The sequence below is a fragment of the Microplitis demolitor genome, chromosome 7 (assembly GCF_026212275.2).
Source record: "Microplitis demolitor isolate Queensland-Clemson2020A chromosome 7, iyMicDemo2.1a, whole genome shotgun sequence".
Taxonomy (NCBI): Eukaryota; Metazoa; Arthropoda; class Insecta; order Hymenoptera; family Braconidae; genus Microplitis; species Microplitis demolitor.
In genome coordinates this window covers 12,811,358-12,839,242 of record NC_068551.1, presented here as the reverse complement: position 1 = coordinate 12,839,242, position 27,885 = coordinate 12,811,358, and the positions used below count along the sequence as shown (strand labels likewise).

The following is a 27,885-nucleotide window of genomic DNA, read 5'->3' as shown; positions in this document are numbered from 1 at the left end:
TTTTGGTTAACTTAAAAATATATTTTTATACATGTATTTTTTATGTATTCTAAGATATATATTTAATATATTTAAAATATATTTTTTATACATAATTTAAATATTTTCAATACATTTTTTTTGTATAAAAAATATATGTTTCTTATATTTTAACGTATATTTTTTTTATAAATTTTTTTCATGGAGGATATTTAGATATTTACATTGACTACGGAATAATTACGAGCTCTCTTTATATATATATTTATAAGCAATAACTGTTTAAAATTATAATCTGTTGCTAATAAAAAGTTTTACTCGTATAAAGTTAAACAAATCGATTTTTAATTTTTACTCATTAATATATTTTCACTCATCCACCAACTGTCATATAACTTGCATCAATGATATCACAAAAGAAAATTTTATATTGTACCAAAATATAAACTATTCCCTCAAAAATTATGTCACTCTAACTATTAAATAATTAAATGTTTTTACTATATCTCGTATAAAATTATAACTTAGTGAGTTACGAAAACATTTTATGAATAGAAAACATAATTTTTCTCAAATTTTAAAATACATTTTTAAGTACCACAACTTGAAAATTTTTTATGTTTTATTTTGAGTTGCATGAAATTTTTTTGAAGAACTATAATTTCATTTAATAAAAAATACTATAGCCGAAAACAGGCCGATTCAACTGTCGGCCAAATTTCGGCCTGTTTTCTGCCAAAGATTTTTACTCGCGATAATTTTATTGGAAAAAAAAATATTCCTGCCGAAAAAAGGCCGAAAACAGGCCGATTCAACTGTCGGCCAAATATTGGCCATATTTCAGCCTGTTTTCGGCCAAAGATCATTATTTGCGATAATTTTATTAAAAAAAAATATAATCTGGCCGAAAAGAGGTAGATTCATTCGTCGGCCAAATATCGGCTAAATTTCGGCCTCTTTCAATAAAATTTTATAGTTTCCGCGTGATTTCGGCCAAATTGAGCTGTTTCGGCCGTTTTCGGCCACATATTTTGACCTGGGTTCTTACAATTAGCTTCAATTTTCATTCTATTGCTTGTTTTTTTTTTCAGGTCTTCTCTAACAATTTGATGATTTCAAAAATTTCACAAAATTAAAAAAATTTTATTTTTGCAGCTTAGTCCTCTAAAAACTTCTGAATGATATAGTATAACTCAATTCCTTAAAATTCATGTTCACGCTTACAAATAAGTATCAATTACACTATCGTAGCTTTATTGTGTTTACATAAGAAATTTACCGTTCCATTCCGGGTAAGGCCGGATGGCTCTTTTTTTATCTTAACTCATCGTACGAAGATTAAGTATTTTGCAGTTATTATTCTTTTGTACACATGTGATTTAATTATATTTTTAGATCCAAATTTTGCTTTTATTTAAAAATAACTAACTTGCAGGAATTCGAATAGACTTCAAATTAGTATCAGCTTCAATCATTAAAAAGTATACTATACGCTATGTACATGACAATGATAACTCAATACTTATTAATTAGATAAATTCGTAGAAAGAAAATATTTTCATAAAAAAACTCGATTGATTTTGTTTAATTCAGCAAATAAAACTATGTGCAATCAAATGAGTTCAATGAATAATTAATTCAGATTCGGTTGATGGTAGCGTGAACTCAATACCGCATGCAATTCCTTTTACGTCAATCAACTGCTATACTATAAAGTTAAATGAAGAATAAAATTAAATATCGCTGACATTGACGTTTTAACGTTAACTTTTTCTTGTACGGTTTCATTCAAGTTTTTGAAAGAAATCTTTATGAGAATTTAAATGACGTGAAATAATAAAACAAAAATATTACAATTTATCGATAAAATACTTACAGAAAAAAAGGAAAACACTAAATTAATTAAAAATTTTCCAGATGTGTTTTTTGGGCTTAGTGTTCGGTGACAACAGCACAATCGACAACATAGCCGCATTAACATACACAGGAAATGTAGAATACGCTACAGTGAGTCAAGTAAGTTGATTTTAATTATTATCTAACAATGTTTCGCATATAACATTTCTTTCATATATTGAAAAAAAGTATTATCATGATTATTAAACTCATATTCACTATAAAAAAATCAATATAACTGGTATAGATGTAATATAGATGATTTTGCTTAGTTGTAATAACCACTCGAAATTTGCTTAAAGTACTTTCTGTCATTAATAACTTATCATAAGATTAGAGACCTAATATCCGACCATTACACTGTAGATCCAAATAGAATTTACCTCTAAATATTATATATTATATATATATTATATATTATATATATATATATATATATATATATATATATATATACATATATATTATATATTATATTATAAAATACTTCTCTCGAACCGTTAAGAATTGTACAAAACAATCTCCCACCAATTACCTTGTTTTAATTTTGCGCTTAATCCTCGTTATAAGAATAAATTAAAGACGGTACAAAATACAACAAATATATCACTTTCAAAACATAACATCGATAGTCTTATAGCCAGGTTCGGATGCAAAACTCTTTCAAGCACAATAGTGGTGGAACCCGCATTCTAATAATTGTTTTTTCCTACCTTCTCGATTAACACGTAGATGAAATATATATATGTAATAAATATGTACCAAATATCGTTCGTTAGTTCTAAGTAAAGTGAAGCCAAGACGAATAATTAATCGGCTGTTCATACATAAATATTGTTTTCTCGAATTCTAGAGCTGAAAAAAATTTGAAATCAATTGGTCTAGCCGATTCAAAAATATTTGAAAAAAACCGTTTTTACCATTTCTTTCTCTAACGATATCTCTCAAATGCATTAAACGATTGAAATAGTTGTGGCGGGGATCGACGCGTTTTATCAAGTTCTAGAGCTGATTAGATTTTGAATGAAATGATCTGAAATTTCCAGAAAAGTCGATGGCCAACAAGTTCTTTCGATTGCCACCTCAACCATTTAAATTGATTAATTAGTTAAAAAGTTATAGAGCGTTCACACCCACATACACACACACACACACACGCACGCACGCATACATACATACGGACACTCGGACATCATTCTAAAAATAGTCAGAATAGCTCTCTAGGACCTCAAAACGTCGACATCTGATGAAATTTTGATTTTCGGGAATCGGGGTGAAAACAATCACTTCTCGAATATTTTTCAAATCGTCGATTTTCTTCGCGGGAAGTAAAAAAACAAAAGAAAATAATTAAACAAAAGGTGTTAAGTTTTACTTTTTTTGTTTTTTCCTGATTAGAAATTACGATTTGTGATGTCTAGAAACAATCAAAAACTTAATCATCATTAATCGCCTTTAATACTCATGACCGTTATATGGTTTTTCACATTTAATTATCTTTAATCGTCAAAAAACTATTTAAATTTTACGATTACGAACGATTCACTACGATTAAAATTTCTAACCATTATGAATCGTTTTTAATCGAACAATAATATTACAATTTCTGATCCTGTGTTTGGATGAGAAACGATTCATGACGATTAGAAATTGTTAATCGTCATAAATCGTTTTTAATCATAAATAGTATATTACACACCCAGGAAAGTAAAGTAAGAAATGTCTCAGATCACATGTAAGTGTTGGCCGAGGCGAAGCCGAGAAAAATAATATTACAATATCTGGTCTCGCATAAGGATTAAAAACGATTAAAAATTTAAATTGTTTTTAATACTCTTTAATCATCAATTGATGATTCATGGCAGTTCAAAACGATTCAAAATTTCAATGGTTTTTTATTTCTTTAATCATTAATTGATGATTCATGACGATTTAAAACAATGAAAAATTTAACTGTTTTTAGTACTCTTGAATCATCAATTGACGATTCATGACGATGTAAAACGATGAAAAGATTTTTAATCGCTATTTATCGTATTTTCTAATCAGGGTTCTTTTGTTTTAGCGTTTTGGTCGTTTGCTATCGCACATGTAACCAACAAATATTTTTTTATTCGTCGATAACGTCACTATTAGAACGATTTTGTATCTCTTTTACCAGCATAAATTACCCTTACTAAAGAAAGACAGTTAGTCAATCCAAAAGAACATATCTCAATCGCATATCTCAATGTTACAGTTGAAAATAATTCATAAATTTCATTAATTAAGATCGTAAGGGATTTAATTTTTCGCTCAAATGATACGTTTCAAAAAATTTTTGAACAGAAAAAACACACTCAACGCGTTAGTGCTGGATGTGTGTGACAAAATAAAATAATAAGGACAAAAGTCTCATTAAACTATAGAATAACATTACAATTTGATTATATTTAATGTAAAGTTTTTAATATAAAGAAACTAAAACTGATGTTCGTTATTATTTAATTAATCGTTATTACTTTTAATTAATTAAAGTAAAAAAATTTTATACTTTGATACTATTGAAAGTACGATTGTCGAAGGACTTAATAGAGGAAGCCTTAAAAAAATTTCCAGATTGATATTTTGTAGTGTCACTGTATAATAAAACGACTCTGATGAAACCTTAACAAAACATCAGACTAAATAAATCCAGTGTAATATTCACGCCAATGCGTTGTATAATTTATAAAAAGGTTTATATGTACATCTGTGGAACTCATGTGTGCTCGAACGCATTCCTAAAATATTTTAACATTGTTGTTATTGTTATACTATCTAGTTTCATTCTCTTCATGGCAGGTGACCAAATGGTAGCGACATGAAACAACCGTACACGAGCTTCTGCCGTGTAAAAATGCGGAAATGGCCTTTACGAATGACCACTATGAGTATAAAATTCTAAAGAATTTCTACCCAGATTCTTGTTCATGCAGCCTTTTTATTATTTTTTCTTTTTTTTCATTTCTCTTATTTCCCGTGACTTCACATTAAGTCGACAAGTCGTGTCAAAGAGTCGACGTCTCTCGTGACCCAGAGAAACATACATCTTAAGAGTATTTGATTTTTTTTTATCCACCTTTTCTTTTTCTTTGAATTTTTTTCTTTTTTGTTTTATTTTTTACATTTTTTTATGTTATTTTTTCTTCTTTCATTTTTATTTTTAGTTTAGCGGTTATACATTATTTTTTTTTTTAATCGTTCATAACACAATTATAGATGTGTTTTTGTAAATATTTTCCTCTGGTAGAAAAGTACCAAGCATTTTTGACGTGGATACAAACGTGAATTCATTGTAGTAAAAAGGGAAACGAAGTGGCATGTGTGTTCGGTGAATTTCAAGAGTCTTCATTTATGAACAAACTATACCCAAAAAAAAAAAAAAAAAAAATTAAACAAGTTTTAAAATATAATCTGCACAAATAAAAGGAAACAATTATATACATCTTAAAAAATCATTAATGAAATGCTTGAAATTTCATAATGTTATGTCAATAAATTGGAATCCACTAATAAAATGTAACATGAATACATAAATAAATTGAATTCTCATAGTCTAAGAGTCAGTGGACGGCTGACTACATATGTTTAGGAAAGCCCTAAAATTTCCTTAATTAGTCTGCTGTACCTACCGACCATGAAGTGAGGGCTAGCTAACCACAGTTGCGGTAGGTTCAGCGTCACTCAAGTGTGACCAGTGTGATAATTTGACGAACTCAAATGTATTTTAGGAAAGCTATCGTTTTGATATGACAAAATATACTGTAATAGCTACTTAAAAACGAAACTGCAGATTCTTTAAAAATTAAAAAAAAAATTGTTTTTAAATACATTTTATGAAACTTGAAATTTATATACAGTGTAAACTCTATATAACGACACTTAAGGGACCATGCATTTTTCGACGTTATAGAGAGTGGTCGTTAAATGGAAAGAAAAAGAAATTGCATAACTTTAACATTCTAGCATGTGCATGTGTATTATAGAAATAATATTATACAAATAACAACAATACAAATAACAACGCTTATTGCGTATAGTCAGTTATTTTAGTCTGATATTTTTTCCTGCACCAATATTCTACTTGTAATTTATTATAAATTTTACTCATCACATGAGATATCATCACGTCAATTTGATTGAATAAAAAATATTTTTTCAATAATTTGGCTGCATTGAGTGCTTCGTTGATGCTTGGTGGAGGCTCAGGGTCGTCTGTCTCATCTTCTTTTGAATTTTAATATCTTGTCAGGAGTCAACTTCAAAAAAATTCCAGCTTTGTCAGCGTTAAAAATGTCACTCGATGCGTAATTTTCTTTCAATTTAGGCCACACTCTATTAATCCAGTCGCCAGTCACACTGATATCTACACTGCGTGCTTCTCCGTTTGTTTGACAATAATTGATATGATGACGTCGTTTGAACTTTCCAAGCCATCCTTCTGAAGCTTTGAAAGCACTTAATGAAAGTTCTTCAGCAAAATTTTCTGCTTTAGCTTTCATGATTGGTCCCAAGATAGGAATATTATTTTGCTGTTGTCTGTAAAACCACGGTAAGATCGCCTGATCAAGGTCTTTATATTGAGGTTTCTTCAATCTTTTGACAGATCTTCCATCTTCCTCGGCTTGCAGAATTTTTCCTTTATTTTTCCATATGGTAGACACGGTAGAGAGACTAAATCCAAACCGTCTCCCAACACCACTAATTTTTTCACCAGCTTCTACAGAGCGTATTAATAAAAAACTCTTTCGTCGAAACACAAAGATTTTCTCTTACTCACCATTCTTGCAGTTTGAGGGTTTGTAAGCAACTGAGAGATTATGATAACGTGTAACTAAATTAATAAAAGCCGAGTAATTGAGGTGAACATGTGTAAGTTTATTAATGTAACAAACAAAAGACTGCATTTCTTAGAATCTTCGGTATTACAGCAAATGTAAGTACGGGCCAGGTAATAGAGCAATGAAACAGCAAACTAGAGAACGTACACAACTATATTTCTTTTGATTATAGCAACTTAGTCAGCACTGCCTAGTAATTAGTAATGCCTTATTGTTGTCGTTAATTAGAGTGAGCGTGATGCTATATGGTGTGTATCATTGTATAGACAACAATGTAGACCAACCCAAGTCAAGAAATTTTGACGTTTTACGGAGTTTGACGTTAAATCGAGTGTCGTTATATAGAGTTAACTCTGTATGTTATTCTTGATAGTGTTAGAAACTTATATTTCTGAAGGCAGACGGGTCCATCGGTTAATTTGACCAAGCAGACAGTAAAATCTTTTCTCCCGCGTGAGTATATTGGTTCCTCGGCTGAAGAGGAAGTCCGCATGCATTTTGATGGCCAAGGATTTTCCTAACGGCTTCTGACATATCGTGGGCCGGGGATCACGAAAATCTAGTCTATTTTGTTCAAAAGTGGTGCAAATGATTGTTATTAATAATTTAAGTTTTTAAATCGATATAACTCCCGAACCGTTGATTTGATAAGGAAGTTTATTTTTCAAAAAATATTGAGATTGAAAACATACACGAAAAAATATCATTGTATTTGTCTTATCTTAAGTATTTTGCGAAATATGGCAAAAAATCAGCCGAGCGCTCGGACCTCTCCCTCTCGCACAACCAGTTGCTTAGTGCGCGCACTCTCTCCCCGCCAAAATGCATCCGGCGTTCAATAGGCTCGAATTGTTTTAAATTTTTTTGTATGAAAAATCAGAGTAAATAAAAAAAAAAAAAATCAACGAAATGTCGATACTGTCCTGGCTAGAAATTACTTTGGGATCGTCTGGTTTATATCTGGACCTCATTTGCTTCCAATATTGGCATTTCCACTAGGAAAATCGTTATGAGTGCCCAATCAGAACCCCATTGGGAAATCCGAAACAGTAATAAAATTACTTATAGTCATGTTTCCCAACTTGAGCCTAGGTAGGAAATCCCAATGTAGAAATAAAAAATTATCGTCAATCTTTATTAATTGGGGCCTGAGTGGAACCTAAGTGGGAAAACCCGACGTAAAAGTAAAAAAAATTATCACATTTACCCTATTTACGATTTTACAAGGAAATAGATTCTAAAAAATATCCGGAAAAATTTATTTATAATTTCAGTGAAATCAGAATTTGTATAATAAATTTCATATGTAACTATACATTTACTTTATTTCAAATGTAGCTGGTTTAATTTTGAAAAATTTTTTAATGGTATTTGAATTAAATCGAGGCAAAATGCAGTACCCCCGACATTTTGCAAGCAAGGTTCGTTTTCAAACATTTCAAATTTACTCTTGTAAATATAATTGAGCCTTATTTGGAATAATTTTTTTTTAACTCTTACTAAAATCGAAAGTGTCAGTCGAAAAATATATATGACGTTTGTTCTATGATAAAAACTATAGAATTTTTTCTTTCATTCGCATCCAATAATTATGTCAAATGTAATTTTTCTTTGTATACATTACTAGTAAGAAAATTTAATTTAATAAAATTTATTAAATTTCTGGAAATTTTTTTTTTACCTTTTTTAGGGGGGGGGGGCTTCATTTCTGACCGCAACAAAAAAATATTTTTTTTACCAGTTGCCGAAAATGTATTCTATTCACTTCGAATATCATAAAGTATTCCGATTCAATGTTATTGAGTCTGCGAAACTTACTATTTCCTTAAGTACTCTATTTGCCCTCTCCCCTCACTTTCTAATATTATTATACAAAGTGTACGTTGATCATTGCGTTATTGATTTTTCATTTTTAACTTCCTGCTAAGAAAATTGCGAATTTTTAAAAATTCGGGAAGTTATTGGTTTCGGTCCGATTTTCGAAAATCGAATTTCTAAGAGATTTCGACGTTTGGAGGTTCTAGGAAGCTATTCTGACTATTTCCAAGATGATGTCCAAGTGTATGTATGTATGTTTGTATGTATGTATGTATGTACGTATGTACGTCTGTGCGTATGTAAATATATATAAGTTTTGAAAAAATGAACCGATCTTAATCGTCAAGGTGTCATTCGATGTGGCTTGCCAATCTTTATAAGCTGTAAAAAATTGAGCTCTATCGGTGGGTTGCGTTTAGAGATATTCGAAGAATGAAATTTTTTTCAAAAATGATTTTTTCGGATAACATTTTATGGGCTCGATGAATTGATTCTAAAATCAATTGGGCTCTGAAGCTTTACAAGCCGCGTCGAATGCCACATTAACTATCAAAATCGGTTCATTCGTTCAAGAAAAACCGTTGTCGAAAGAATTAAAACAAAATTTTTCTTTTAGTATTTTCGAAATTTCTCATAAACGATTACATAAATCAATTTCAAAATCTTCACGGCTATAGGACTCAATAAAACGCGTCGACTGCCACCTTAACCGTCTCAATCTGTTTATTCGTTCGGGAGATATCGTTGGAGAAAAATGGTAAAAAACGTTTTTTTCGAAAACATAAGCTAGCCCGCAGGGTCAGGTAGTTTTCAGATTTTTTCATCAGTTATTCTATGGTATCATGATAAATATACTTTTGACACTTACCCGATCACATTCGTGGGTCAGTGCAGAGGATAATATCAAAGACTTTCAATCAGAAAGATGCAGGTTCGAGCTTTGCAGTCATCGGACTTTTTTTATGAATTAAAATCATGTACGTTTCCTTTAAGTAATGCTCCTAACTTTATAAACCTTAGATACCTTTTATAAACTTATAACCTTATACCTTTATTAAAACCTTATTTTTATTAACCCGCAATATTTCACTTAAACCTAATTTAATTAATTGACCCGCAATAAATTCTTTATTAAAATAGGCCAACTACCTTTGACATTTCCATACACTCACACGCACCATAATTTTTAAAAATCGCTTAACCTTCGCGATACTTAATTACTAAATTTTCTATTAAAATCCTTATCTATTTCACTCACTCAATCACTCAGTCCCCTGGACTTATTTTACACACAATGAATTTTTACAATATAATTTTTCCACGAATTTTAAATAAATTAATTAATTTGGAAATTAAATAATTATTAATTAATTTATTAATTGATTTTTCTTTTACTTTTATTTATTGTTATTCCTTTTATTAACTTTATCACCAATAACTTTTAACTTCACTACAACACGACTTTTCCTCAGTCAATTCATCGCGACGTTACCAATTTATTTGAACTCAAGTTCCGCCATTATATTTTATCAGCTTTTATCACATGTTCCTTTTCAGGTACTTGTTCCTCACAATATTTATTCTTGTTTTTACTAATACCTTTCCTTTAATTATTTCCTCTATTTAATTAATTATAATTTCATTGATTAACTTGATTTTTCCTATTCAATTTTTTTATCGGTGACTTTGACCGCGGACCTTTTTATAAATTTTTTCAAGACAATTTCTTATTAATTTTATTTATTTTTATTTATTTCATTAATTTTACTTATAATTAATTAATTTTCCGACTAGCGACTATGACTAGATTTGACAGTTTCCGATGCGTGAGTTACCTGACCTACCTGGAAGCTTCTAGAATATTTCTGGCTACCTGCCTGGAAATATTTGACTTCGTAATCGCTCTGACTACCTGCCTGGAGTTTATTAATTAATTATTTTATATATTTTACTTCTGGGTTAAATTATTACGAACGAACTGACGCGACGCTACCAGACGTATGACGATGTATTAATTAAAATTTTCCGGCTTCCTGCCTGGAAATATTTTAAATAAATACCTTTACAACAAATTAACTCTCTGGTTCCTTTCTCGTCGTTGTGGTTGTCTTGGTCTCGTCCTGGTCTGGTCTGGTATTTATAATTTTCCGTCTCGTTCCATTAATTGTCCCTTATCTCTCCTCTCCTTCTATCTCTAAACTCTCCTCTACCCGTTCTCTCCTTCAACCTGCTTAATCAGACGCAATCAGTAATATTCAGAAGAGATACCGGCTAACCGCCTGGTATCTGATAAAAGATTTGAATAATTTATCGCTCGGTTCCACAGTAAAACACAAGCTCTCAATTAAATAATTTTACCTATTATAAACTCGCAGCGTCTAAATATCGGCGGTTATAATGGAGTCTTATCGTAGCGTTTCTTCAGCTGTTGAACTTTCTCGACTCGACTAGGTCCATTCGGTCTGGTCGTTCCGGTCATTAATGCCCGATTCTCGTTTCGGTCCCAGTTTATAATTGCTCGCTCACTTCTTGACTTTGGTTGTCTTTTCTCTCCTACTTAATTCTAAGTGGGGTTGACGGTCGAGCAATTGAAATTTCCGATGCATGAGACCCAGGCCACGACGATTCTCTCACAGGGAACCTGAGATGCAGCGTCAACATTTTGTCAACTCTGTTGGCGTTATTATATTCTTATAATGACAAAATCGTCAGTCTTGCGAGAGAGCTCATGGGGCTCAAACCTCTGCTCTCTAACCATAATTAATAAATTTTAATTAATCCTAAATTAATTCAACCTTATTGTGGGGTGCCAATTGGAACCACAATATTTTCACCTAGACTATGACCTATCCATAGCCCTATTGCTACCCAGGGGCGAGCGCTTAGCAGCTGTTCCATCTTGTCCTATAACTCTGAGCGCTCAACAGCAATTCGGGTTTCCTTCAAGTTTCCTGTCGAGTTCCCTACTATTCACCTGCTACTATAAATACAAAATATGGAAATGACATCGAGAATACTTAAAATCTCGAAAATAGAATAAAAACAATAATTAATGAAATAATTGACGACCACGGTCCACCAGGAATCTATAAACACTCTAACGAGGTCAAACCTGGATAAAATTTAATAATCAAAAATTGTTTTTATTTTTAATTAATTTGGAGTAATTTCCTTAAACGTAACAACTGCATTTTTCGCGAAATGAATTTCTGTTGTATTCTCCAGATTTTTTTTTTTATTTCTTAAGTATTTCATAAACAAACGGATTTTTTAGTTCATTATCAATTTGAGCGGAACATTTTAGTTCGTTAAATTATCATATCTGTTACACCTGAGTGTCACTGAACCTACCACTACGGCGTATAGCTTCCTCCCATCTCATAGTCAATAGGTATCACAGACTAATTGAGGGAATTTTAGGCTTTTCTACAATATGTATAGTCTTTCATCCACCGGCTTCTAGACTATCAACTCTCTTTAAATTAATGGTCGAATAATAAATAGAAAATATAAAATGAAAAAATATTTTCATAAGCCTGACCCTAGCTTGTTTGAACATCGGGATGATAACTTCATGCCAGGTCTGACACTCTATCCCCGACCAATATCAAGTACTAGTGTTATGCCGAAACTGCATCTACTATCTGGTCATAAAGTATTGACCCCAAATTTAAAACATGAATAACTTCTGTTTAAAAAAATTGCATTAGAACGTGAAACATATATGTCGGTAGATTGAAACTTCTTCTACTCCTATCCGAAACATCATAAGCCTAAAAAATTTTTTACCCGAGATATAAACTATTGAAGGTTGAAAAACGTGGTTTTTGAGGGATAAAAATTCAAGCACCAACTTTGATTGTTTATAACTTGATAAATACTTATTCTGCTGCTACGCTGATTTTTTTGGTGTATAGTGGATCCTTTCCGAATAGAATTCAAGAATAAATTTTTTTTTTTTTTTTTGTATGAATTATTGTTATAATTTATAGTATATGGTCACAGACTGTCTTGGGATCTAATTAAGATACGAATTTGATTCAAATTCGTATCTACGCAGAAATCGATATTGAGATTTTTATGTGAGCAATGACTGATGCCGATCACGATTCTTCTGAACTATAAGCTTTTTTAGTTTTCATGCAGGTGTGTATGACCGCAGTTAATCCGCAGACCTAACCATAATGATCTGATCTACTGTCATCATTTTTGTTAAAAGCGTCCAAGCCATAAAAGTTTGGTTTCTATTACTGCGAGACTCAGAGTTTTAATTTTTTTTGTTTGTTTACCATAGGTGCTGACCGCAAAAATACAAATTTCATATACTAAAATTTCTATTAGATATCTTGTTGAGGAAACTTATTTTAAAATTTCTAATTTTTATTTTTATGTACTATATAATTTATTTTTTTAAGCTTTATTAATTTATAAAATTTCTCATGTATTCGGTATTTTAATTTATTATATATTTAATTGAAAAAATTTTATCAATTTATTATCATTACTTTAAATTTTAATTTTATCATAAAATTATTATCAATACAAAATTATTTTTTAAATGTATTAAGAAAAAAATCTTAAATACAAGACTAACGTAAATATTACTTATATGTAATATCCTACAGGACTAAATAGGATAAGGTTTTTATTTCTCGAGGTGATGAGTAGTTGGTGAGCTTAAACGTTATTGTGAGTTTATTCAAACAACGTATTACAAAACAAATGGCACGTCTTTGTCAAATACTCGTACAGAACTGATTTTTCACACTCAGGTCAACTGACCCTCGTACTCATCCCTTTTCCCACTCCTCGTACTTACGCTAGTCTCTCTCAAGAATCATACCTAAATACCTTGCATCTACTCTTGCTCTGTTTCTCTCGCTCTCATTCTTTCTCGCTTGCACTCCTACACTCCAGACATAGCATCTTACAACTAGACTTAATACTAACTGATGACCTTCGCTTTGCGCGTAAACTCTTTTTATTTTCGATATTACATATATTGAAAAGAGTTTTGTTTCACTTGAGCGAAAATTGAATATATATATGTTATATGACACACAAGAACACATTATATTATCACACTGTTGGATTCTCGGAGCAAAAACAAATCCCACTTACAAAATCTTTTATTATTATATTTTAGATATTTTAATTTTTAGAAATATTTATTTTAGAAAAATAATATATTTTATTTTTATTAGTTTTGGAATGTGAGAAACACATCTAAGGCACATTTGTGCAGTTAGAATAAAATTTACTTGGTTCAAGTAAATTATTTTCTTTAAAATATTATTCTTATTTCAAAACATCTAAGCTATTTAATTAAAAAAAACTTCAATCTTGAATAAATAAATTATCATTCTTCGATGGAGAATAAAAATTTTTCTTTCCAAAATTTTATTTTTGAAAGAAGCGGTTTTTGTTTTCAAATAAGATGCATATTTATTTCTCCCAAGAATTTTTTTTTCTTGGTTTGAGGCCGATAATATTGACTCAGGATGATACCGATTTAGTTCGAGTAAGGCACATTTTTTGAATCAATATGTTTTTTACTCGATTCAGAAATATAAAAATATATTTTTTAAAATGATTAATTAGTTTATTACTTCAACAGTTACTCATACTAATTTTTGATTTGGAAGTTTAATGCATATTTTTAGTTGAAAAAAAATTTCTTTATACTTAAAATTTAAATAATATATTTGTTTAATGACCACATTTTCAATAACAGAAAATTTAAGGTTACCCACTCGATAGGCATTGGCATTTAAATACATTTACTGTGAAAATTTTTAAAGTTTGAACGCAGTAATTATTTACTACTTTAGGTATTATAGTAACGAACTTTGTTCATATTTATATACATTGAACAAAAATAATTTTCAACGGCAGGATTTATGTTTTGATGTTCAAATTGTGAACTTGTAATTCAAAACTAACTATAACTAACTGAGGAAAAAAAGCTAATTTGCTGGACTTGTCGAGGCGCCACCTGGTGTCCAAATTTTGACTTCACCCAAGTAAATCTGTTACTTGGTTTGAGAGTTAGATTAATTGTATAAAAAAAATGTACTTTTAAACCAAGCAGATACAAATCTCTATTTAAGAATCCTGAAACTCCTTGAGCCAAGAAATAAGTTATTGAAACAAAAAAAAAAATGGAATTTTTCAAACTAGTATTCTTGGTTCAAGAATATATCACTTCAATCGATCAACTTTTTTTTCTGTGTATCAAAATTACTGTTATCAGTTAATTTAATTGTTTTAATCCAACCATACTTTCTTGAATGATTAGCACCGCACCAAGTTTTGTCAGTATAATAAATATTATAATTATTTTTTCTATACTAGGATATTTTCCGAAGGTAAGTATCTCTCTGCGCATCAACAGACACACTTTCTATCTACAAGGGTTCCTTATTGAATTTTTGACACGTAAAATTAAATTTTTGATACCATTTGTTGAGTGTTATTAATTGAAATTCTGGCGAATCTTCGAAATTTTCTTAGATTTATTGACGAACTATGTTTAAAGTTGGATAAGTTTTTTAAGCGTAAAAACCATGTATAGTTTACCTAACCATTCTTTAAAAAAAAAACATCACATGGAATCAGTGGCCGACCAGATTTTGGCGCGGTTCTTAAACTTTTATTTTCCTGATATTTTTTTGAAATACGTTTGATAGTACTTGAAGATATTTGTTAACAGTCTGCTATCCTTTCAATTAGATTTGTTAATTTTGTGGGTTTTCTTTCTTTTTTTTCTTTTTCGAAGGATTTTTTTTCTCGCAAAATTAAAATTTTTTCTCTTTTAATCGAATAACTTTTCCCTCCTTTAAAATAGTCGAATAAATCGTCTTTACAATCATTAACGAAACTATCTGTTTCTGAAATTGTTGATTTTATTACTATTATTATTTTCATTATTATCATTCTTAGTATCATTAAATTTATCATTATTAATGCTACTATTGTTGTAAATTCCGTTCACAGGTTTCAAAATTTCGAAATAGCCATTGAGGCTGTGTTCAATTGAATGACCAAAAAACAATTACCACATTGTAGCGATACTTAATGGTCAATTAAAATTACAAGTATAAAAAGTGTAATCTCTTTCATTGTCATTCTGACGTTTATGAACAATATTAATAAAAAATTTAAACATCTAAAAACAATAGTAATGTTATAACAATTTGCGACTGCCTGACATTCTATTATAGATAGTTCCTTTCTTAACCTTAGTAACCTCATATATCTTTGGATCTGTTATACCTAATGTAAAGCGAACATGATCATGAAAAGTATCCCAAGTTTGAACTACATCTGATACTACTTATCGCCGCACTTGCGTAGCTCGTTTATTAATGAATTGAGCTATACATTTAATGAAACAATCACATTCACCACCAGCACTTATTATTTCTAACTCACAAGGATCAGTAACTATTATTTGCGGTATGATTAAAAAAAAAATATTTAATTAACGAACACAAGCAATCAAATAACTAGTATTTTTCAGCATAAAGTATAGCACTTATAAACTTGATGAAAAATTTTTTGAAATAAATGTGAACAAGAAAATCGGACTATTTATAATCATTAGGTACATTGAGTAGGGATGAAATATTTCAAATTAAAATTTCAACTTAACCAAATGTAAAATTGATTGAAGATTTTGATTTTATGGTAATGAGATTTTAAGTATTCGCTCTGAGTGAAGCCATGGTAGGGAAAATCAAATTGACTGAAGCGTTTGCAGTGGTTACTTTCGGAGTTACGGGAGGCTATGATTACTGAAATTGTAAGCAAGCACACGTGAAAGTATTTATTTTGTTATTATTTAATTATTTATTTTTCATTTTTATTTTTTCCTTAGTATCATATTTTGACTTTGATATGAATTTCAAACAACTTAACCTAAATGCTTACTGCAATCTTTTTTATTTTTTATCATGATACTTACTTATTGATGGTCCGTTTAGCTAAAAAACAAAACTGCAATTACTATAAAACTGTCACATATTTTTTACAACTTTTTTTTTTACTATTATTTATAATATTTATTTATTTTTATGTTTCTTGCTATTGACATACGTATAAAAACATACTCTGACAGCCTCCCGTAGTTCATATTTTGTCTGGCACTGCAGTCACACTCATAGCGAATACAAGATAGTAGCATACTTTAATAAAACAAATACGTTTGAAGAAAATTTAAAGTTTCATTCTATTTAAATATAATTAAACATTAATGACTCATATACCTAAAAAAGAATGAAACTCTCGAAATTTAGACCCTTTATGGAGAAAAAAATATTTGTCACAAAATACCAAGATCTACCTAAACATGTAAAGGTAGTCATTCAACTATATAATAGTTTCTCTCTCTCTCACTCTCTTTCTCTTTATAAAATTTCGTATTCTAGTTAATAAGTCATTTTGAATCGTCAAAACCTATTATTCAATAAGTGGATATAATGTTTAAAATATTTAAACTGCATTGTTCTATGAAAAATGTAAAATAATTTTTAATAATATTATAAAAATATTAGATTTCAAAAACTTCTCAAACTATTTGCTAAATTTTTTGACCATAGTTCTTATACTCGACGATACAACAAAATACAGTTTCCCAGGTATATTTCAGTGACTACGCTAATGAGCTATGTATCACTTACAAAAGGTTTTTAAGCCTACGACCGTCATAAATACCTGCGTAGATACAAATTTGAATCAAATTCGTATGTTAATTCAATCCTAAGATAGTCCGTGACCATAAACTATCAATTATAGCAATGATTTATAAAAAAAAAAATTTTTTTCTCGAATTCTATTTGGAAAGGATTCACTATACACAAAAAAAATCAGCGTAGCAGCAGAACAATTATTTATCAAGTTATAAACAATCGAAATTTGTGCTTGAATTTTTACACTTCAAAAACCACTTTTTTCAACCTTCAATTGTTTATATCTCGGGTGAAAAATTTTTTAGGTTCATATAATTTCGGATAGAAGTAAAAGAGACTTTAATCTACCGATCTATATGTTTCACGTTGTAATGCATTTTTTTTTTAACAGAAGTTATTTATGTTTTAAATTTAGGATCAATACTTAATAACCAGATAGTAAGTATTGGTCCAATATCGAGTGCCGAAAACGTGCCAAGACTATATCTGAGTATTGATCCAATATCGAGTGCCAGTGTTGTGCCGAAACTGCATCTGAATATTGTCCCAATATCGATTATCAATAATGTGCCAAGACTGCATCTGAGTATTGGCCCGATATCGAGTGCCAGTATTGTGCCAAGACTGTTGCTAAATAATGAAGTACCTATACTTATTGAAAATCAATTAAAAACAAAGAATATTATATCGGTAATCGTGTGCGTGATAGTAACTTATGGAGGTAAATTTGGACATTGAGAAATCGAGTAGAGCGTTGGATATAATTAACTTTCTGCTAAGGAAATTGAAAATTTTCAAAAATTTTAAAAAAGTTATTGGTTTTAGTCCGATTTTTTAAAATCGAATTTCTATCAGATCTTGACATTTCGAGGTTCTAGGAAGCTATTCTGACTAATTCCAAGATGATATCTGAGTTTATGTATGTGTGTATGTACGTACACATGTACGGACGTATGTAAGTATCTGTAACTTTTGAACAGGTGAACCGATTTTGACCGTCAAGGTGTCATTCGACGCAGCTTGTTAATACCTAAAAGCTTTAAGAAATAAAGTTTGATCGATGGGTTGCGTTCGGAGATGTTCCAAAAATGTTTTTTTAATATAACTTTTAATGTGCCCAGTGGATTGATTCCAAAGTCAATTCAGCCCTAAAATATTATAAGCCACCTCGAATGCTACCCCAACCGTATCAATCGGTCAACTCGTTTGAGAGATATCGACGCATAAAAAATAGTAAAAAACGTTTTTTTTTTTTTTTTTTTTTAACAAGGGCATACAAAAGTCATTTCGAACTCAAAGAGCTAGAAAATGTACTTCTAACAATTTGGGGGTGGCTTGCAGGGTCAACTGATATCCCGATTTTTTTTTGCATTTGCTGGGTCTCGAACCTGGTACGTAATGGCTGCTAGACAGGTCTCTTACCCATTAGGTCGTGAGACTATTCATAAAAGCCAGAGGTATTTAAGTACTATTATGTAAAATTTTAGAATAATATAAAATTATGATACTTACTGCATAAAGTTAATTGAACTCTAACAAAATTATTAGCGAACTCGAACAAATTTAATAGAAAATTAATTTGTAGGCCGAGGCTAGTAGCCCGACGGTCGGGAGTCGAGGATTGGCAAACTCTTGGGTCAAAACTAGTAAACCGACGCTTGGGATTCGAGGGTTAGTAAACTCCTGGGCCGAGATTAGCAAACCTAGAGTCGATAGTCGAGGGTTGGCAGACTCTTTGACCAAGACGGGGGAACTGAGGCTCGGTAGCCAAATATTATACCAAGAACGGTCCTGTCGTGAAAATTTTTTTTCCTGCAAGAGTAGCGCTCGTTGTTATGGTTGAAAAGTAGCTATTCGCCCATTTTACAATTACAACATCAGTCTTGTTTGAATGAAAACTTCATTTGAGTGCGACAAGTATACTTTTGGCACGCGTATTTTACTTGGTGCACGCAACTTTACAAAAAAAAAAGAATAACTAAAATGAATGAATATTAAAAAAAATCACAGTCTTAGTGTCAGTCAATATTCAAGTTTGATTGCGTTTTTTAAAACAAAAAACGAAAGGTTTTAAAAGCAAAAAAGCTTTAACCTTGAGTGTGGAGCCAATTTATAAATTCCTACGAGAAGTTCCAGACAATCGATTCCTGGTAATTAAATGCATGTCAGTGGCATGAACTGTGTGATTAGACCGCGGAAGATATACCCGACTTGAATTTTTTATAAGGATCTTACAAAGTCCTTATCAGGTTAACCTTATTCCAAATAAGGTTTAGATCGGGATATCCTGACGAGAAATTGATATGAATGTAACGCTAATGACCCATGAGGTCTTGATCAGGGTCGCATTATCAGGTACTTATCAGGATATCCTCATAAAATCTTTATGAGGGTAACCTTCTTAGCAATCATTTTTATTAATATGTTAAATTTTGAATCAAAAATAAGAAAATTTCAATTCAATACGGAATGTGATTTAATGTAAAAGGAGCATTACTTAGAGGGAGTAAATACGCTTCTTATTGATGAAAAAATCCTGATGACTGCTGGGCTCGAACCTGCATCCTTCCGATTCAAAGTCCATGATGCTATCCATTGCGCTGACTTACCTATGTGATCGTGCAAGTGTAAATATCATATTTATTATGATATCGAAGAATAACTGATGAAGAAGTAAACACTCTGTGATGTAATGATCTACATAAATTTTTTAAAAATATATTATTGTTCTGTACTTTGCTTAGCCAGCGAATAAAATATTTAAATGAATTGGATAACTTTTCATAAATCAGGATATCCTCATGTGGTCCTAATAAGGAATACATCAGGTTTACTTGATGACAATCCAAATTTTTTTGAATAAGGGTATCCTCACGTAGCCTTGATAAAGAAGACGTCAGGTTTACCTGATGACAAATCAAATTTTTCCGAATAAGGATATCCCAATGTGGTCCTGATAAAGAACGCGACAGGTTGACCAAATGGGAAATAACTTTTTTTCTTAATAAGGATATTCTCATGTGGTCTTAATAAGGAACTCGTCGGTTTTACCGTATTAAGGTATCCTTGTGTTAACCTGACAAGCAGATTTGCAAATAATGCATTATTTTCGATTATACATTAGATTTTCATTACTCATTATCATTTTATTGAGTAATGGATACATTTTCCTTAACTCATTTTTTAATTTAATGAGTAATGTATAAGTTATTATTTTCATTTTTTTCAATGAGTAATGAATCCATTTTCCATTGCTCACTTTTTATTTTTAATAAATAATGTAGAAATTATCATTAAAAATTTTTTTTATTGAGTATGGCCGGGAAAAAAGGCTAGATATGATCATGTATAATCGTATATGAACAATCAGATATGATTGGATTCGGAAAGTAATTATATCTGATTTCATATGAACATATATATTAATAGACATGATTATATATTATCGTTATTGTCTAAATTTTTGGGTTTATATTTTCTCAAAAAAAAAAAAATTTTAATTACTCATGGCATAGTAGATAAAACGATTATAAAAGTTAACCCTACTTAGCTTGCAGTGGACTGTTCAACTTAATCCGAAATTTTTACAGTGAAAAGTATTGATGCCAAACGGAATTAAACATTTTGAAAGTAAAATAAGCAGGGTTTGGAGTGACGGAATTCCCGAGGGTAAAATGTGTCATTTAAAATTGAATGGGCTGTAAATATTGACAATAAAAAAGTGTATTTTTATCATTATAAAGCTCAACAATAGTAAAGAAATTACTCATATCTTCTATATTATTAAGAGAATAAGGAAAATTTTGTTCCAGCCACATCTATATGATAGAATTAGTTAAAGTTATTAAATTTGGTATCGTTAAAAAGGTCTTGACTTGGATTTGTGCCTTTCCATAATTCAAACTCTTTTTTATTGCCAAGTATCGAAGTAAATCAATTTATCTATATCATCCAAATTGCATTAAATTACACGGGAAAAGAAGACGATCGTATTTATTTTCTGTTAATATGTTAATATTTTAATAATTCTGTTAATGAATATGACTGAATATATATATATATATATATATATATATATATATATATATATATATATATATGTATATAATAAATTCGACATCGACCCGTGGCTCAAAATTGTTTGGAATGTATAATAAATAGTTATCCGATGAACAAATTCTAGTGACATCTAGAATTAAAAATTTTGACTTCGACCGAGCAATCGATTAGCTGCATGGATTGAAACGAAAGATCTGGAATAGACTTCGAACTGAACGGTCACGTTTTTGATTAATTCGATTCACGAATAAAAAGAACAGTTTCGATTTACAGAAGAACAATTAAATCGCAATTTATAATTAGTACGTGAAGAATATTCCGATTATTTTGTGAACAAGTGAACTAGCTGAAGCGTTGGCGCGAAACTGACAAGTGTACGACAGCTTTTTTTTTTATTAAATAATTGAATTGCGTCTCGTGTAATGATAAAAGAATTAATTAATTAATTACGAGTAATAACTGTATGTTAGTGCAATTTAATGTGTTATCGAAATAAAATATTATTTTACTGTATATTTCGTTTTATTTTATTCGACATTTCTGAGAACTACGGTTCATTCGTATCTTATTCGTAACAGCAATCTTGTCGCCTCGCCGTGTAAGAATACTCTGAGATCACTCGTCAAGTATTACGTTAATACTTATACTGTATGTGTGTCTCCAGACAATAAAATAACTGATTTGTTTTTATTTCGTCAAACGACTGTTTTTTCTTCTGAGCAACGAACTGATTGTGTTATTTGATTAATTAAAATTTCTACGAGCAATCTTTTTTGTTTATATCGAGTCAAGTCAAAACCGGCAAATTATAATTGTTTTGTAACCAATAATTTTTATTTGTGATACCGATCAAGTTCTTCGTTTGTTTAATATACGACTCTTAATTTGTGTCAATTCTGATCAATTATTTTATCGTGTGGGAGTATTTTTCCATTCTCCATAAAATTTACATCAACCACCGAACTCTTCAGGTCGTAAAATCCCTTTCCCGGCATTCAAGGGGCTCATGACATCACAGGATCCCAAAAACAACTCTAAGTGTTAGCAAAGACTAACTCTCTCGAGAGTCAAGGGACATGAGGCAGATTTTTCTCAGCCTTCGCGAGACTCACCTTCAGCTTGTGATACTGGTCCCGTTCTCTCTCTTATTTTATCGTATCATTATAATCGCGGAGTGCTGTTTTGACATTTATACTTCTACCCAAATTTAATAGATTGTATCACATTATTGATAACTATACTCTACGGGCTTTATGACTTATTGTGGAAATCAATTAACATTAGTCTAGTATTGTAAAGAGTGTAGTTATAAACTTGAATAAATCACTAATCCAACGAAATAGACTACTACAGAGTCAGAAGTGGGATACACTATCGTGCTCACATAGTGAATAGTGCAGTGGGTAGTGTGGTGAAGAGTGATTTTAATAAATCTACAATTATGAGTCGTGACCGAAGATCAAGGCGGGACTGTGATCAGGAGAGTGATCGTCACTTATAGATCTCGTTCACCGCACAGCCACTGCGAATCACTACCTCGGGAGAGAGGTGTTTCCAAAACTCGATTGAATTCACCTTTACCAAACAATCGACAATCTGACAGCGAGGCCAGTAGTAGCAGAAGTAGTGAGTTCCTGATGACTGAGAAACTCACAGAGGTTCTCTCAGGTTTTTCACGAGCAGCACGTACACCAAGACCTAGTGGTAGCTGTTTCACCAATGAGAAGGTGATCCCGGAGTTCGATCCCAGGGAAACCAACCTATCTGCTGCCGAGTGGATTGTCAAGGTCAATGCACACGCTAGACTTTATGGATGGGACGAGTGGACAACTATTTACATGGCGACGTGCAGACTCAAAGGTAATGCAAAACTTTGGTACACAGAATCGCATGATTCGCATTCAACGTGGGGGGCATTCTCTTCACTAATTGCCGAGCGGTTTCTAGGTGAGTCAAATTATAGCAAATTATTTAGAGAAGCCGTGAACTTCGAATGCACCGCTGGTCATGATCATGTTTCGTACTCTTTCCTTAAAATTGGAAGATTAAAGAAATTAAAACTCGAAATGTCAGAGAACAAATTAGCTTCATGTGTAGTTAGGGGGATTTAAGACGATGCGATCCGCATTACTTTAATGATTCATAAATTCCAAACGATTGTGGAGTTGAATGAGCGCCTCGCGAATTACGAAACCACCCACAAATTAAAAGATAAAATCAGAGACATGAAAAAGTCACATGCACGAGATTCCAGTAAAGTCAAAACCTAGGAAGAAAAATCGGGAATGTTTGTTACGGTTGTGGTAAATCTGATGACCAATGTCACAATTGTCCAGAAGTAGATAATACTATTAAGTCAATTCGAAATCCACCAATCAAACATTGGATGAGGATCTGTGTGGTTATTGTAAAATACTGAACTATTCTGAAAAGGACTGCTACACCAAGCGACGGCGTGAAGCCAAGAAAAAGAAATCTGCATGACTAGATTTATGCTCAGTCGAAGTTAGTAAATCGTTAATAACATGCGTCGTGAATGAACAAGGAAAGGAGTGTATGGTTGATTTGGGCAGCGATTGTTCAGTCATACGAGATTGCGAAGCTCGCTCTTTGGGACTAAAACTAAGACCGACCCAAGAAATACTGTCCGCGTTTAATCAACTCGTGGTAACCCCAATCGCGAGAGCAAAATGGAAGCTCAAGATCAACGACATTACTTTTAGATTAAAAGCGTACGTAGTCCCAGGTGATCAGCTATCAAGGGATATTCTTATTGGCTGTGACATTCTCAGGAAATCCCGGGTCAAAGCTATTGTAGATGTCGCTGGTATACAGATAATCAGAGACACCGTTGAGGTACACATGGTTGAGTCCGGTATGGGAAAGATAGAAGTAGCTGATGTTTGTTGTCCAGGAGTGGAATAAAACACTTGGCATAAGCTCGTAGATCTCCTGAACGCATTCCGGGACTGCAGCACTCTTAATATGAGAGAAATAGGTGAAGTTAGTAGAACAACCATGAAGATCCGACTGACAACCGACATATCCGTTCATTCGGCACCACGACGGTTATCTTACGACGAGCACAATAAAGTTAAAGACTTAGTCAAGGAATTATTAGACGGTGAAATTATTCGGGAAAACCATTCACTTTACGCGAGTCCAATAGTAGTTCGCCACAAGTCCGGAGAATATATCCGCATGCGTATCGATTTTCGAGGAGTAAACACGGTCACTGTTGTCGATCCTCATCCTATGTCCCATATAGATGACTAAATCGATCGATTGAGCGGAGTTTCATATTATATAATACTCAATTTAAAATCTGGATTTTATCAAATTCCTATCAACAAAGACTCTATCAAAGTGACTGCATTTGTAACAGGCGGTCATGATGAATTTCTACGGATGTCGTTTGGCTTAAAGAATGCCCCCGCTGTTTTCCAAAAAGCCATAAACACTGCTCTTGGAGAATCGAGATTTACAATAGCTCTTGTGTATGTCGACGACATTCTAGCTACAGGCTTAAGCATAGAAGAGGCTTTTAAAAATCTAAGACTTGTTTTAAAAGCACTTAGAAATTATAACTTCATGCTTAATTTGGATAAATGTAAGTTTTTTTAAACAAAGATCGACTATTTGGGACGAGAAGTATCCAGGGATGGAGTTCGCCCAGGTGCTTATAAAATCAAAGCCGTTAAAACCGCAGAAATCCCCAAAGACGTAAAAGGAGTGCGTTCATTCCTTGGCCTTGTGGGATACTTCCGGAAATTTAATAAACACTTCATCCAAAAAGTCTCGCTATATAATATAATAAAAGAAATATTAACGACAAGCCCGGTTCTTGCTATCTATGACCCGACCCTCGAAACTAAGGTCCACACGGACGCTAGTTTAATAGATCTTGGACTCATGCTCATGCAAAAGCATTATAACGAAAAGAAAGTTGTTTCCTACTATAGTCGTAGAATAACACCAATAGAACAAAAATATCATTCGTACGACTTGGAAACACTTTCGGTCGTTGCAGCCCTTAAGATATTTCGATTATACCAGATAGGGATAAACTTCACTGTAGTTACTAACTGCAGCGCCGTGCGGGTGACCGCTATGAAAAAAGACATACAACTACGTGTTGTCAGATGGTGGGTATATTTACAAGACTACAATTTTGACATTGTATATCGACCCGGCACTCAAAGAGCGCATGTTGATTACTTAAGTCGGTATCCCATCGAATGTTTAGCTGTTGATGTCACTCCCAGCAAGTGGATCACAGCTGCGCAACTGCAAGACCCTGACATTGTGACAATCATGAAGGTTCTAAAGTCGGGAGATAATCAAGCAAGTACGAAATACTATTTCGAAATTTATGACCTTAGGAATGAATCAATTTTCCGAAGATCCGAGAATGGAAATAGATGGTTAGTACCACGAGCTTCTCGTTTCCACGCTGTGAAAATGTGTCATGACGATCAGGGACACCTTGGAATTAATAAAACTCTTGAGAAACTGCGCGAACATTATTGAATTAAAGGCATGAAGGGATTTGTTTCAAAATACGTTACTGCATGCTTACAATCTCTGTATTATAAATCTACCTCTGGCCGCAGGTCTGGACGCGACTGGACAGAGCAACAAATTAGTCGCCAAGTCTAACGGTCCATTCAAGGTAACTGCAGTGCTGCCCAATGACCGGTATGAGTTCCAAGACCTGCGGGAGCTGCGAAAATCAAGGGGACAAAAGACTCTCGTAGCGGTTGACAGGATGAAAAGATGGATGTCCTTCAACGCACTGGAATAAATTAAGGTGAGATTTTGATTTTAATCAATGTTTGTAGTTTTCGAGTCTCAGAAACTTGCCTTTGGGTCATGTAATAGGCCAAAAAAGGTGACCGGAGCAACTGCGAGTACTCTGGCGTTGAGGATCCCTGACGGGTCTCCAGGATGTTCGATGGTGACGCTTGTCACGCTTGTTGGACCAGTTTGCCGTTAGTTAGAGAATGTCAGGCTGGGTTTTAATCTATAGCCTCCAGGAATGGACACTCTAGCGCGAGTCCCAGATAACTCAGTATATGTATACCTAACTAAGGTCTCGTCTGGAACAGGCATCCGTGAACCAGACCGTTTCATAAACACAGAGGGTTTCACGGGGTAAGACCCGGGAATGATTGAGAATAATATTGTGCCTTGTTCCCAGGCACCAGCCGATCACTATCGCGGGTCGATTCATACTCTTGGGCAGAACAGATCACTCTGACTAGAGAAGTTTGGATTGAGCGATAATAATTACCTACTTGTAGTTGTATTACCCTGATCGAGTCATTAATGAGAATTTGTTTGTATGAATTTTTCAGATCCAGGTAGTCAAAGCCGTAAAATCCCTTCTCCGGCATTCAAGGGGCTTATGACGTCACGGGATCCCACAAACACCTCTAAGAGTTAGCAAAGGCTAACACCCTCGAAAGTCAAGGGAAATGAGGCAGATTTCCCTCAGCCTTCGCGAGACTCACACCACCAGCTTGCTACACTGGCCCCGTTCTCTCTCTTATTTTATCGCATCATTATAATCACGGAGTACTGTTTTGACATTTTACTTCTACCCAAATTTAATAGATTGTATCACGTTATTGATAACTATACTCTACGGAATTTATGACTTATTGTGGAAATCAATTAACATTAGTCGAGTATTGTACAGAGTGTAGTTATAAACTCAAATAAATCAATAATCTAACGAAATAGACTACTACAATCGTAATCTTAAGTGCCTGACCTTTCCCAGATCCGCCACCCTGAACCGACATTTTCAACAATTATCTATAGGTTAATAAATCACCTGGCGCCCGACTTTAAAATTTTTTTGAATAAGGTTGCCAAATAGTAAGTGTATTCGGACATATATATATATATATATATATATATATATATATATATATATATATATATATATATTATAACGGGTTTTTCACCACCGGGGATCTACCGGAGTGAAGTCCGAGTACACTTACTATTTGACAACCTTGTTCAAAATTTTAAAGTTGGGCGCCAGGTGATTTTATAATCACCAAATAAATAATTATCAAAACAAAAAAAAATTCGGCTCAGGGTGGCGGATCGGGGAAAGGTCAGGCAGTTAAAATTACGATAAAATAAGTGATCAGAATTAAACAAATTAATCGTATATTCAATAGACAAAATAACTGATCGGTTTCACACAAATTGTCGGTTACACAAACATAATAAATGCCGTTGTCGGCTTGACTCGATATAAACCAAAGTACAACAAAACGTAGTTGATCGGAAACAGTCAGTTTTGCAAAAAAAAAATAACATTCAGTTGTCGAAAGAAAAAAAAACTCGTCGTTTATTTCATCAACACACTCGACGTAGTTCTTAACGAAATACTCGACCGGTGACGTCAGAGTCTTTTACATGGCAAGACTCGGCTGCCGCAACGAATGAGAAGGAGATAATCCGTAATTCTCGGAATTGCTCGATTGGAATAAAATAAAATATAAAATAATATTTTATTTCGGTAACGCGTGAAATTTCACTATCATACAGTTAGGACGTACAAT

General features: G+C 32.4%; 1 protein-coding gene across 1 annotated transcript in view; it reads left to right on the top strand.

The window, feature by feature from the left end:
* The window catches only part of LOC103578210 (protein madd-4), a 754,919-nt gene that overhangs the window by 381,841 nt on the left and 345,193 nt on the right, over nt 1-27,885 (top strand). Inside the window, exon 3 of the mRNA XM_053740948.1 lies at nt 1,897-1,995. Coding sequence (XP_053596923.1) covers nt 1,897-1,995 — 99 coding nt within the window. The remainder of the gene's footprint in view (nt 1-1,896; nt 1,996-27,885) is intronic.